The following is a 13,734-nucleotide window of genomic DNA, read 5'->3' on the forward strand; positions in this document are numbered from 1 at the left end:
TTTTAAAAATTTAAAAATCCGCCGATCTAAGCCTTGGTCCGTTTATCCGATCGTAAACAGATCCGGTTATACGTTAACCCGACCTGTTGACACGACGATCGATCCGCCTATCCCGGTCGGTCGATCCGTCTGTGCGACGGTCTATCCGAATCTGTCTTCTTCTCCGATCCGATCCTTCTGTCCAACGATCGGTCTGTCCGATCCGATCCGTACGACGATCGGTCTATCCGATCTGATCCGTCCGACGATCGGTCTGTCCGATCCGATCCGTCCGCCGATCCGTCTCTAAGACGATCGGTCTATCCCATCCATCCCTCAATACATTCTATCGAACCGTTGGATCGGGAGGTAGCATGCGCATCAGTTCGGTCGAGGCTCCGAGAATCTATTCCGATTCCGGAGATACTCGCCGAGCCGCACCCCCTTTCCGACCAACACTTCGTAGAGTGTTTTGGGACTTGTTTTGGATTGTTGTGATGGTGATTGTGAAGTGTGTGAGGATGATTGTGAGGCCCTTGGACGTCCTCCCTTATATAGGGGCCGAATGGGTGTGTTTCCGAAACATCACATCCATTCGTTGCACCCTTTCGAAAGGTTGCGTCTTTCCGATCGTAACCGTTCGGCCTTATCCACCCTTTGGCCAACGGTAACCGTTCGTCGGTAACCGCTCGACCTTACACCTCTTCATCCCGAGCTACCACAGTCCACCAGCTCGAGTGTCAGCTGACCGGACCACCCAGCTGGGTCAGTACTCGATCAGTTCACCGAGCTCAGTTGAGCTGTCGGTCAGCTCGCCTAGCTGAGCTAGCTAGTCCTTCAGCTGGTGTAGCTCTCCTAGCTGAGCTAGCTAGTTCATCCAGCTTGTTCAGCTCACCTAGCTGGTTTAGCTCGAACGTTCTTCCACGTTCTTTCCGGCTAAGTCTTTCGGTCCGTTTCTCGGCCTTGACTTCGCCATTCCTAATCTTTCCAAGATCATTTCTCTATGATCACTAGATTATCCCGAAACCGTCTAAGTCATCTACCCCTTTCATGACTTAAACGTTTCATTCCTTCCTTGGGTTAACTTATTCATTGGTCCTTCTCGACCATGATCTAGTTTTCCCTAAAACAAACCGGCCCCCTTTAGGATCCCGGGACGCGGGTTTTACACGGAGGCTATGGCATGGCTAAACATACTTGTGGATCAATGCCATATGTCCGGAAAAAGGAAAAAATGGTAAATAAAAATTTAAATTTTTTACATTTCAATTTGCATTATAATAAATTTTATTGTAAATTTTTAACTAATAAATATTTTAAATGCAAGCGTAATCCCGAAACCGGTGAGTATCCCGATATGGTGACATTCATGGAAGAGACTCATAAACGGAAATCGGACGGGACATTTGTTGATAAAAAAGCTGAGGCAATAGCTCGTCGATGTCGGGAGATGGAGAAAGAGAAACTCACACAATTGAGTCAACATTCGGACACGCCTGATGATTATCAACTCACCCAAGCAGAAAAAAACGATATTTTCCGATCGGTAAGTAATAGTAATTAAAATATTATAATTTAGATAATATGTTTTATTTCCTAACAACATTTTCATTATAATAGCAAGTTGAAGTTAAAAAAGGACGTAGATTTGGATTCGGTTCCATTCCGTTTGACGAAGACATGGGCGGAAGTTCGTCGTATTCACATGCACATGTGAATTGTCAAGAAAACGCAGCCGAAATCATCGAGTTGAAGACTCAGTTGAAAGATTGTAAGTTTTGGATGGATATGATGGCCCGTCTTCATCCCGACATCGTTCCGCCTTCTCGCCAAGATCAACCCGGAAATCAAAATGAAACAAATAACGTTGACACTCTATTTGATAATATATAATATTCGCGTTTGTAATAATTTTTAGTTGTTTAAGAACTTATTAATGTTTAATTATGTTTTTTATATTATGTGGTGAATTTTATTTTTTTTAATTATGTTTTTATATAATATTTGTGTTTGTTTTATTGAATTATTACAATTAAATTAAATTAATATTATTTAATTTAATTAATTATATTAATTAACAAAAAAATATAAATATATTTTTTTAATAAAATATAATATTTCGTCGGAAATTCATCGGAAAATAATAAAAAAATACGATTTGTCGGAAATTCGTCGGAAAATAATAAAAAAAAATACGATTTGTCGGAAATTCGTCGGAAAATAAAAAAAAAAAATACGATTTGTCGGAAATTCGTCGGAAAATAATAAAAAAAAATACGATTTGTCGGAAATTCGTCGGAAAATAATAAAAAAAATACGTTTTGTCGGACATTCGTCGGAAAATAATAAAAAAAATACGATTTGTCGGAAATTCGTCGGAAAATAATAAAAAAATACGATTTGTCGGAAATTCGTCGGAAAATAATAAAAAAAAATACGATTTGTCGGAAATTCGTCGGAAAATAATAAAAAAATACGATTTGTCGGAAATTCGTCAGAAACTATTAAATATATTATTATATTATATTTTGTCGGAAATTCGTCGGAACGTTCCGACGAACTTCCGACGATTTGTGGTCGGAAAATCGTCGGAATCGTACTCGATCTTTCGGCGTCGTTTGTAGGAATCTCCTCGGAATGGCGTCGGAATATGCCGTCGGGATATCGTCGGCAATTTTCCGTCGCTATTCCGACGGACATTTCCGACACCTTTCCGACGGGCTTTCGACGAATATTTCCGACGATTTTCCAACAAATATTTCCGACGAATTTTCCGACAACTCATCTTGACAGAAATTTCCGACGAATTTCCGACGAATATTGTTTTCCGACCAGAGAATTCGTCGGAAACATCCATTTCCGACGAATTTCCGACTATTTGGTTTGTCGGAATTTGCATTGTTTTCTTGTAGTGCAATAGGTGTTTTCAATAAATTGGCTTAGCCCATCAACCTTAACTTTGGGCTTATTGCCCGCCAATTTTCCTATTGAGCTTCAAGTGTAGTTGGACTTGTGCAAAGCTTTCCTTGATCTGCCCTAAATCGCTAGATAAAAATGTGATCTCCATCTTCCTCAGCATACTCCTATTTATTTCATTGGTGCAAGCTTCATCATGGAAGGTCATCTTTACTGGTGCTTCGTGTCAGCCGCTACGCTTCCTATCCATGGAGTTTTAATTCACTAAATTTCTCCTTTATGGAGAGATCATCTCGAAAACTTCTTTCCTCACGAGAGATAATTCCTGCAAATTTGTTCATTTGTATAGAGATCGTCCCTGCGAACATCCTCTTTTATGAAGAGATCGATGCAAATTATTGTCTTTTTTATGAAGATATGGACTCCATCATTAGCCTCCGTTTTGGAGAAATTTGTTGTAGACTCTACTTTTGTTCTACCCGTACGAATAATTCTTAGTCACGAGTTGGTCACCGTATTGAGTTTATGGACTCAAATGGCCAATACTAGGTTAAGAAAAATGACACTTCGTCGCCACCGAATCGTGTGAGTCACCAAAAACAAATGGTTGACTAAATATGTTAGAGTCAACATAGTTTCTCGAGCAAATCTAATAGTGTAGGTAGTTTATTTAAATTTTATTAGCGTTGAAATTAAAAAAAATGTGATCAAGTCTGAAGATGTTTGCAAAATAAGTGATCATTAAACGTGACATACGAAATCAAGTACTTCTAACAGAAACAAGGATGTTGGAAAGCTTTTTATATTGTTTTTAGTCTTTTTTTATTAATTTAAAAATACACTTATGTAATTTTGATGATTTGTAAAATATAATAATTATATATAAATTCAATTTAATAAATTCTACAAAATTTTTATAAATATATAAATCAAATTACATACATTTATACAGCAAAAAATATATGTTACAACGTAATATAAAATAACATTAACATGTGCTACAATAAAATATATACAAGCATTAGATTACCGGTATAATAGAACGAACTATTATTGAATGTAAAAAAATGCAATTTTATTGGGTGATCCTATTATAGTTGCGGCGGACATAGAGTTTATAAAAACGATATTAAACACTTATTATACCGTTTTTCGTGTAATATCAATAAGCATTTTTCTCGTAATGTATAAAGTCTGTATCTAGCTTAAATTTAATATCAAATTGAGATAAGAAATATATTTTGATTTTTCCGAATATTTTACCCACCCTTGCGAGACTTGTTATATTTGAAAGCTATCACTTTGCATATGTTTCTTCAATTTATGTCGAATGATGAATAAATAATGTAAACTTTTCAATGGCTCTGGATTCTTTATTACCAAAAATAAAATGGTATATGTTTTATAATGGTCACAAATAAATTACAAAAACGCATAAACACATTAGTATGAGAGAATATTAGTTTACAGCTCGAAAGAGATCGGAGCACCAATTTTGCTGCCGACTCTACGGATACAATCGTTCCATGCCTTTTTACTTTTTGGAATAGCCTTAGATGCAATATTTTTATAGTCTTTTGTAGAGAATATGATTTTAACCATCGCGAGATGGCAATCTTTGCCAGTATTCAATACATCACGACAACATTCATCTGTCATTGGCATCGTCTCATCCAACATGTTGTTGAAAATCTCATCTTCGCATTTGGGACTCGGCTTTTTAGGGCAAGCAAGAATATAGTCTTTATGCAAATGGTGAGCAAGCTCTATCTCAGATTCCGTTGTAGGTGAATCAGCTACTTCCAATGGAGTTGGAGATATGTCTGCTTCTTCTGGTATCCTTTGTGAATATAGATCAATTTTTTGGGAATAAATTGGACGATCCATAGAAAACATTACTATGGATACGAGCATTATCATGTGAAGAGACTTTGCCATATTTGCTTTTGGTTTTGGATGTAAGATTGGTGACATTAAACAAGAAAACATGAGATTTTATAGGACAATCGATGAGGATACTTAATTGATAAAACGTTTATGCATTAATAGTTTTATGTTACAGACTTTACAAACCTCAACATTTAATAGTTTTGTTTAGAATACGTTTACATTAGAATCTTATTATATTTTTACAAGTAACTTTTAACTGTGTCTTGGATCATACATATTAGATTTGAGGAAAACTTGAAGATAACAATGCTCCATTTTTCTTCAATTTATTACAAATCAAAATTATAAATTAGAACAAAACAATTAAAAATAAAATTTTTTAAAAAGACAAATAAAAATGGTGGATTGATTCTTTTTTGGCTATAATGAGAGTTTGTGGACACTATCAATCTGAAATAGAATGAGCAGGGTAATTGTGAAAATTTATGATATTTAAATGGTTATAACAATAGGTGTTTTCGATAAATGGGCTTAGCCCATCAAGCTTCACTTACTTTGGGCTTATTGCGGCAAATTTTTCTGTTGGGCTTCAATTGTAGTTGGGCTTGTGCAAGCATTCCTTGATATGCCCAAAATCGCTAAAAAAATAAATGTCATCTCCATCTTCCACTTACAGCTCTGGTTGCCTCAGGCTACTCCAATTTATTCTACTGGTGCAAGCTTTCTTCGTCATGGAAGGTCATTTTTACTAGTTCTTCGTCTCAGCCCACTACAAGAAAACATAGGCTTTTCCTACCAAATCTTTGGTAGAAATCATATCCTACCAAATTCCTACGCATTTATTACAAAATATATATTTGGTAGGAAATTCGAATGAAATTTCCTTCGACAAAAGCCGGAAGAAGTTCATAAGAAGTTTCCTACGAAAATCCTACGAAATAATATATCGTAGGAAATTTCGAAGAAGAGCGGAATGAAAGGCAAAGGAAAAAATTGGTAGGAAATTCGAAGGTATATTTTCTTCCAGTTTCCTACGAACATACCTTCGTAGGAAACCTCGTAAGAAAATCGAAGGAAAGTTATGGGGAAATAATTTGTACGCAAATCGTAGGATCAGCGTAGGGATTTTTATTAACACGTTTGTAGTTCTGTAGGTGGTGTAACAAGTAGGTAAATAACTTGTTGATTATTAGGTTGGTGTATTAGTATATATTTTGGTAGGAAATTGTAGGGAAAAAAATTATATATAATGCATTTCACATTTGTTAACATTACAAAAAAAATTCTGAGAAAAAAACACAAAGTTGTTTTTTAAAAATAAAATCCAAAAGATTTTTTATATATATTCTTGATTACAAGTTATGCATCGTTTTCGGGCATGGATGGACAAGGAGAGATTTGCTTCCAACTCATTGCTGATGATGGAGTATGCGGCCGGCCTCACCGAATTCATGACCCTCGCAAGAAATCAGGAGTCTAGCTTAACAAGTGGAATGATGTTTTGTCCTTGTCCAATATGTAATAATATTGCTTTCATCGATAAAGGTTTAGTATGGTCTCACTTATCTAGAGACGGAATTTTTCCTACTTACAAGGTCTGGTATTATCACGGAGAATGTGATACATACCATGTGGATAGTAGTAGTAGAAATGCATGAAGTTTTAGAAAATGGTCCTATGCAACAAACATATGTTGGGAGCATAGATCCAGTTGATCTGTCACATGAAGAAACAATCCACACACAGATGGGAGATGAGACAATCGAGAATATGATAGACGTATCCGACGGAGAATATGATAGACGTATCCGCTCAAATCTAATAGTGCATGTAGTTTATTTGAATTTTATTAGCGTTGAATTTATAAAAACGTGATCAAGTCTGAAGATGTTTGCAAAATAAGTGATCGTTAAACTGGACATTTGGAATCAAGTAGTTCTAACGGAAACAAGGATGTTGGAAAGCTTTTTATAATGTTATGTAAGACTGGTTTTGATTAATGTAATAATAGTCTTATATAATTTCGATGATTTGTTATATATATATATATATATATATATATATATTACGGCATAATATAAAACAACATTTTACATGTGCTACAATAAAATATATGAAAGCATTCGATTACCACTATAATAGAACAAACTATAATAGCATGTCAAAAAAAAGCAATTGTATAGGGTGATCCTATTCCATGTTCGATCATCTTCCCTGACCTTTGAATCTATCTAGTTCTACTGGACTCGTAAGTCTATTATTGAGCAACAAAAGACCCGTCAATTCAATGTAGACCATTTTCCACTTTTCCACTGTTCCACTTTTCATCATCTCAAAAGAAGGTAATTCCACTTTCTCATATAACATATATAATAACTTGTAATCTCAATGACATTAACTCAATCATCCTATATAACTAAAACAATCATCATATCATCAATCCTAATTAACAAGTCATTACTACTAAGCAAACAGATCTAATCCTATGCAAGTGAATCATGAAGCATAAAAATAAAACCTTGTAATCGCATCTCCGCAGATCACACCCTAACCTTTGCCTTTTGATGACGAAGAACTGCTCACTTAAGTATTTAAACAAACGCACCAGTAACTTCACAATGGACCGTTAACTTCTTAATCCCACCGTTGAATTTCAAGCTTGTTGTACCACAAAACTCTCCTGAAACTTTCATTTTGATCGGATTAGTTTGAACCTCCAAACACTGCCCCAAAGAAAGTACCTCAGATCTGTTATTTTAGGATTTCAGGTTAACCACTTTTAGTTGTTTCTTGCACACAAAGCAAACGTCATGGCGGTTAGGGTTTACCTTTTATTGCGACTACGACGGCTCCAATGGCTTCCCTGATACTCCCTCTAAACGTATCCACCGTCGGCTTGTCCTCCACTGATCCAAAATGCCCGGAATCTGCTCTCTAAAAGCCCAACTTGAATCTGAAATCTGATACTTAATTATATATTTTCTGGGTTCAGAAACTATGACTTTTCGTCAATTTTAAACACGTTTTCTGGATGTAATATACCTCGTAACGACGACCCATTGGTTGCTGTGTCTTTCTTGCAGCGAGATCTATCCATCGACACCAAACTCACGATCTGATTCCTTCAGATCTGACGGAAAAAGTCTCACCAATACTTCTACTTGAACTGATATCTCCTTCCTCTTTTTCCCTCAAAACACAAGTAGTTAGAGATGTAAGCCACTAAATCCTCATGGTAGAAACAGAGACGAACATGATAAGAAAACAAAATAAGGCTAGCTTTCCTTACCCAATGAAATAGAGATGAACGGTGATGACAAAAGCTTGACTTCGGTGAGCAACGATGGTTAACGATGGATGATGGTTATGATCTGTTCGAGTTTCCTTAACTCGAGAGTTTCTTCCTCTTCCTACCAACGTCACAACAACACTAATGACTACAAAAAAACTAAGGCCATCAGATTTTCTCATGTTTCACTTCGACGGCTTAACGAAGAAGAGGATATATACGCTTATGTAAATAACTAAATATACACACATGACACCCACGTTTAAGGTTTTTGTTTTTGTTTTGCTGGGCCATAATGAGCTTACTTATAGATTGGGTCTCACAGTATAACTTAAATTTCATATCAAATTTAGATCAAGTTTATTTCGAATTCACCATGTTATATTTGAAAGTTATCATTTTGCATAGGCCTCTTCAGTTTATGTATGACTAATTCGAAATCTTAGTAAATAACGTAAAAATTTGAATGTCTCTGGATTCTTTATTACCAAAAATAAAATAGTATCTGTTTTATAATGGTCACAATCAAATTACAAAAACGTATAGATACATTAGAATGAGAGAATATTAGTTTACAGCTCGAAAAAGACCGGAGCACCAATCGTGTTGCCAACTCTACGGATACAATCGTTCCATGTCTGTTTACTCTTTGGAATAGCCTTAGATGCAATATTTTTGTAGTCATATGTAGAGAATATGATTTTAACCATTGCGAGATGGCAATCTTTGCCAGTATTCAATACATCACGACAACATTCATCTGTCACTGGCGTCATCTCATCCAACATGTTGTTGAAAATCTCATCTTCGCATTTGGGACTCGGCTTTTTAGGGCAAGCAAGAATATAGTCTTTATGCAAATGGTGAGCAAGCTCTATCTCAGATTCCGTTGTAGGTGAATCAGCTACTTCCAATGGAGTTGGAGATATGTCTGCTTCTTTTGGTATCCCTTGTGAATATGGATCAATTTTTTGGGAATAAATTGGACGAGCCATGGAAAACATTACTATGGATATGAGCATTACCATGAGAAAAGACTTTGCCATATTTGCTTTTGGTTTTGGATGTAAGATTGGTGAGATTAAATAAGAAAACAAGAGATTTTATAGGACAATCGATGAGGATGCTTAATTGATAAAACGTTTATGCATTAATAGTTTTATGTTACAAACCTCATAAACCTCAACATTTAATAGTTTTGTTTAGAATACGTTTACATTAGAAACTTATAATATTAACAAGTAACTTTCAACTTTGTCTTAGATCGAACATATTAGATTTGAGGAAAACTTTAAGAAAACAACACTCTCTTCTCCTTCAGTTTATTACAAATCAAAGTGATATGTTAGACACAAAACAAATAAAAAATATATAAAAAAATTTATAGATGGTGGATTGATTTTTTTATGTTATAATGAGAACGTTCGTTACCAAAAACCGCCATCTCCATCTTCCACCTACAGCTCTGGTTGCCTCAGCTTACTCTGATTTATTCAACTGAAGCAAACTTTCTCTTCGTCATGGAAGGTCGTCTTTACCGGTTCTTCGTCTCAGACGCTATCCTTCCAATCTATGGAGCCTTAATTCACAAACTTCCTTTAAGGAGAAATCATTCCCGAAATATTTTCCCTCCAAAGTGGTCATTCCTGCAAAAAATTTCTCTTGTGGTGAGATCATTTCTGCAAACTTCCCTCTTTTATGAATAGATCGATACAAATTATTGTCTTTTTTATGAAAATATGGAATCCATCATAAGCCTCCGTTTTCGAGAGATTATGTTTGTAATAAGCTCTATTTTTGTTCTACAGGTACAAACGATTATTGGTCACCAGTTGGTTATAGTGTTGAGTTTATAGACTCAAATGGCCAAAACAATGTTAAGACAAAAAGACACTTCATCGCCACAATCGTCTGAGTCAGCGAAAACAAATGGTTGATTAATTATGTTAAAGTTAACGTAGTTTCACGATCAAATCTAATAATGTAGGTAATTTATTTAAATTTTATTAGCGTTGAAATTATTAAAAAAACGTGATTAAGTCTAAATATGTTTGCAAAATGAGTGATCGTTAAACTGAACATATTGAATCAAGTAGTTCTGAAAGAAAAATGATGTTGGAAAGCTTTTTATAATGTTATGTAAGACTTGTTTTGATTAATGTAATACTATCCTTATTTAATTTTTATGATTTGTAAAATATAAAAATTACATATAAATTCTATTTCATAAATTCTAGAAAAATTGATTTAACTATATAAATTAAATATCAACCGAATTACATATATTTATACACCGAAAGATATATGTTATTACATAATAACATGTGCTAAAATAAAATATATGAAAGCATTCGATTACAGCTATAATAGAATGTCAATAAAATGCAATTGTATGGGGTGATCCTATTATAATTGCGGCTAACATAGCGTTCACGAAAACGCTATTAAACATCTATTATACTGCTTTTTGTGTAATATCAATGTGCATTTTTCTGGTAATGTATAAAGTCTGGATAGAACTAAAATTTCATATCGAATTTAGATAAAATTTTTATTTTGAATTCCAAACATTTTACCCACTCTTGCGAGAATATGTTATATTTGAAAGTTATCACTTTGCATAGGTCTCTTCAGGTTATGTTGGACTCATTCGAAATATGAATAAATAACTTAAAATTTTGCATGGCTTTGGATTATATATTACCCAAAATAAAATGGTTACTATTTTATAATGGTGACAATCAAATTACAAAAACGCATAGATACATTAGCACGTGAGAATATTAGTTTACGGCTCGAAAGAGACCGGAGCACCAATCGTGTTGCCAACTCTACGGATACAATCGTTCCATGCCTGTTTACTTTTTGGAATAGCCTTAGATGCAATATTTTTATAGTCATATGTAGAGAATATGATTTTTACCATTGCAAGGTGGCAATCTTTGCCAGTATTCAAAACATCACGACAACATTCATCTGTCACTGGCGTCGTCTCATCCAACATGTTGTTGAAAATCTCATCTTCGCATTTGGGACTCGGCTTTTTAGGGCAAGCAAGAATATACTCTTTATGCAAATGGTGAGCAAGCTCTATCTCAGATTCCGTTGTAGGTGAATCAGCTACTTCCAATGGAGTTGGAGATATGTCTGCTTCTTTTGGTATCCCTTGTGAATATGGATCAATTTTTTGGGAATAAATTGGACGAGCCATGGAAAACATTACTATGGATATGAGCATTACCATGAGAAAAGACTTTGCCATATTTGCTTTTGGTTTTGGATGTAAGATTGGTGAGATTAAATAAGAAAACAAGAGATTTTATAGGACAATCGATGAGGATGCTTAATTGATAAAACGTTTATGCATTAATAGTTTTATGTTACAAACCTCATAAACCTCAACATTTAATAGTTTTGTTTAGAATACGTTTACATTAGAAACTTATAATATTAACAAGTAACTTTCAACTTTGTCTTAGATCGAACATATTAGATTTGAGGAAAACTTTAAGAAAACAACACTCTCTTCTCCTTCAGTTTATTACAAATCAAAGTGATATGTTAGACACAAAACAAATAAAAAATATATAAAAAAATTTATAGATGGTGGATTGATTTTTTTATGTTATAATGAGAACGTTCGTTACCAAAAACCGCCATCTCCATCTTCCACCTACAGCTCTGGTTGCCTCAGCTTACTCTGATTTATTCAACTGAAGCAAACTTTCTCTTCGTCATGGAAGGTCGTCTTTACCGGTTCTTCGTCTCAGACGCTATCCTTCCAATCTATGGAGCCTTAATTCACAAACTTCCTTTAAGGAGAAATCATTCCCGAAATATTTTCCCTCCAAAGTGGTCATTCCTGCAAAAAATTTCTCTTGTGGTGAGATCATTTCTGCAAACTTCCCTCTTTTATGAATAGATCGATACAAATTATTGTCTTTTTTATGAAAATATGGAATCCATCATAAGCCTCCGTTTTCGAGAGATTATGTTTGTAATAAGCTCTATTTTTGTTCTACAGGTACAAACGATTATTGGTCACCAGTTGGTTATAGTGTTGAGTTTATAGACTCAAATGGCCAAAACAATGTTAAGACAAAAAGACACTTCATCGCCACAATCGTCTGAGTCAGCGAAAACAAATGGTTGATTAATTATGTTAAAGTTAACGTAGTTTCACGATCAAATCTAATAATGTAGGTAATTTATTTAAATTTTATTAGCGTTGAAATTATTAAAAAAAACGTGATTAAGTCTAAATATGTTTGCAAAATGAGTGATCGTTAAACTGAACATATTGAATCAAGTAGTTCTGAAAGAAAAATGATGTTGGAAAGCTTTTTATAATGTTATGTAAGACTTGTTTTGATTAATGTAATACTATCCTTATTTAATTTTTATGATTTGTAAAATATAAAAATTACATATAAATTCTATTTCATAAATTCTAGAAAAATTGATTTAACTATATAAATTAAATATCAACCGAATTACATATATTTATACACCGAAAGATATATGTTATTACATAATAACATGTGCTAAAATAAAATATATGAAAGCATTCGATTACCGCTATAATAGAATGTCAATAAAATGCAATTGTATGGGGTGATCCTATTATAATTGCGGTTAACATAGCGTTCACGAAAACGCTATTAAACATCTATTATACTACTTTTTGTGCAATATCAATGTGCATTTTTCTGGTAATGTATAAAGTCTGGATAGAACTAAAATTTCATATCGAATTTAGATAAAATTTTTATTTTGAATTCCAAACATTTTACCCACTCTTGCGAGAATATGTTATATTTGAAAGTTATCACTTTGCATAGGTCTCTTCAGGTTATGTTGGACTCATTCGAAATATGAATAAATAACTTAAAATTTTGCATGGCTTTGGATTATATATTACCCAAAATAAAATGGTTACTATTTTATAATGGTGACAATCAAATTACAAAAACGCATAGATACATTGGCACGTGAGAATATTAGTTTACGGCTCGAAAGAGACCGGAGCACCAATCGTGTTGCCAACTCTACGGATACAATCGTTCCATGCCTGTTTACTTTTTGGAATAGCCTTAGATGCAATATTTTTATAGTCATATGTAGAGAATATGATTTTTACCATTGCAAGGTGGCAATCTTTGCCAGTATTCAAAACATCACGACAACATTCATCTGTCACTGGCGTCGTCTCATCCAACATGTTGTTGAAAATCTCATCTTCGCATTTGGGACTCGGCTTTTTAGGGCAAGCAAGAATATACTCTTTATGCAAATGGTGAGCAAGCTCTATCTCAGATTCCGTTGTAGGTGAATCAGCTACTTCCAATGGAGTTGGAGATATGTCTTGGATCGAACATATTAGATTTGAGGAAAACTTTAAGAAAACAACACTCTCTTCTCATTCAGTTTATTACAAATCAAAGTGATATGTTAGACACAAAACAAATAAAAAATATATAAAAAAATTTATAGATGGTGGATTGATTTTTTTTTATGTTATAATGAGAACGTTCGTTACCAAAAACCGCCATCTCCATCTTCCACCTACAGCTCTGGTTGCCTCAGCTTACTCCGATTTATTCAACTGAAGCAAAATTTCTCTTCGTCATGGAAGGTCGTCTTTACCGGTTCTTCGTCTC

At 34.2% G+C, this 13,734-nt stretch overlaps 4 protein-coding genes across 4 annotated transcripts; all 4 read right to left on the bottom strand.

The window, feature by feature from the left end:
- Window positions 1-4,325: 4,325 nt before the first annotated feature.
- Window positions 4,326-4,925, bottom strand: LOC9311318. The gene has a single exon (XM_002876863.2). It carries the CDS (start codon window positions 4,882-4,884, stop codon window positions 4,360-4,362), a length of 525 nt encoding a protein of 174 aa, XP_002876909.2. The 5' UTR covers window positions 4,885-4,925; the 3' UTR covers window positions 4,326-4,359.
- A 3,673-nt stretch (window positions 4,926-8,598) lies between these two features.
- LOC9312978 lies at window positions 8,599-9,120 on the bottom strand. The gene has a single exon (XM_002876864.2). It carries the CDS (start codon window positions 9,118-9,120, stop codon window positions 8,647-8,649), a length of 474 nt encoding a protein of 157 aa, XP_002876910.1. The 3' UTR covers window positions 8,599-8,646.
- A 1,724-nt stretch (window positions 9,121-10,844) lies between these two features.
- LOC9312979 lies at window positions 10,845-11,336 on the bottom strand. Its single transcript, XM_002876865.2, has one exon. The coding sequence runs from the start codon at window positions 11,334-11,336 to the stop codon at window positions 10,863-10,865; it is 474 nt and encodes a 157-aa protein (XP_002876911.1). The 3' UTR covers window positions 10,845-10,862.
- A 1,725-nt stretch (window positions 11,337-13,061) lies between these two features.
- LOC9312980 lies at window positions 13,062-13,626 on the bottom strand. The gene is made up of 2 exons (XM_021025025.1): window positions 13,614-13,626; window positions 13,062-13,438 (listed from the first exon to the last, which is right to left on the bottom strand). Exons 1-2 carry the CDS (start codon window positions 13,624-13,626, stop codon window positions 13,080-13,082), a joined length of 372 nt encoding a protein of 123 aa, XP_020880684.1. The 3' UTR covers window positions 13,062-13,079.
- Window positions 13,627-13,734: the final 108 nt, after the last annotated feature.

The sequence above is a fragment of the Arabidopsis lyrata genome, assembly GCF_000004255.2.
Source record: "Arabidopsis lyrata subsp. lyrata unplaced genomic scaffold ARALYscaffold_5, whole genome shotgun sequence".
NCBI classification, from domain to species: Eukaryota; Viridiplantae; Streptophyta; class Magnoliopsida; order Brassicales; family Brassicaceae; genus Arabidopsis; species Arabidopsis lyrata.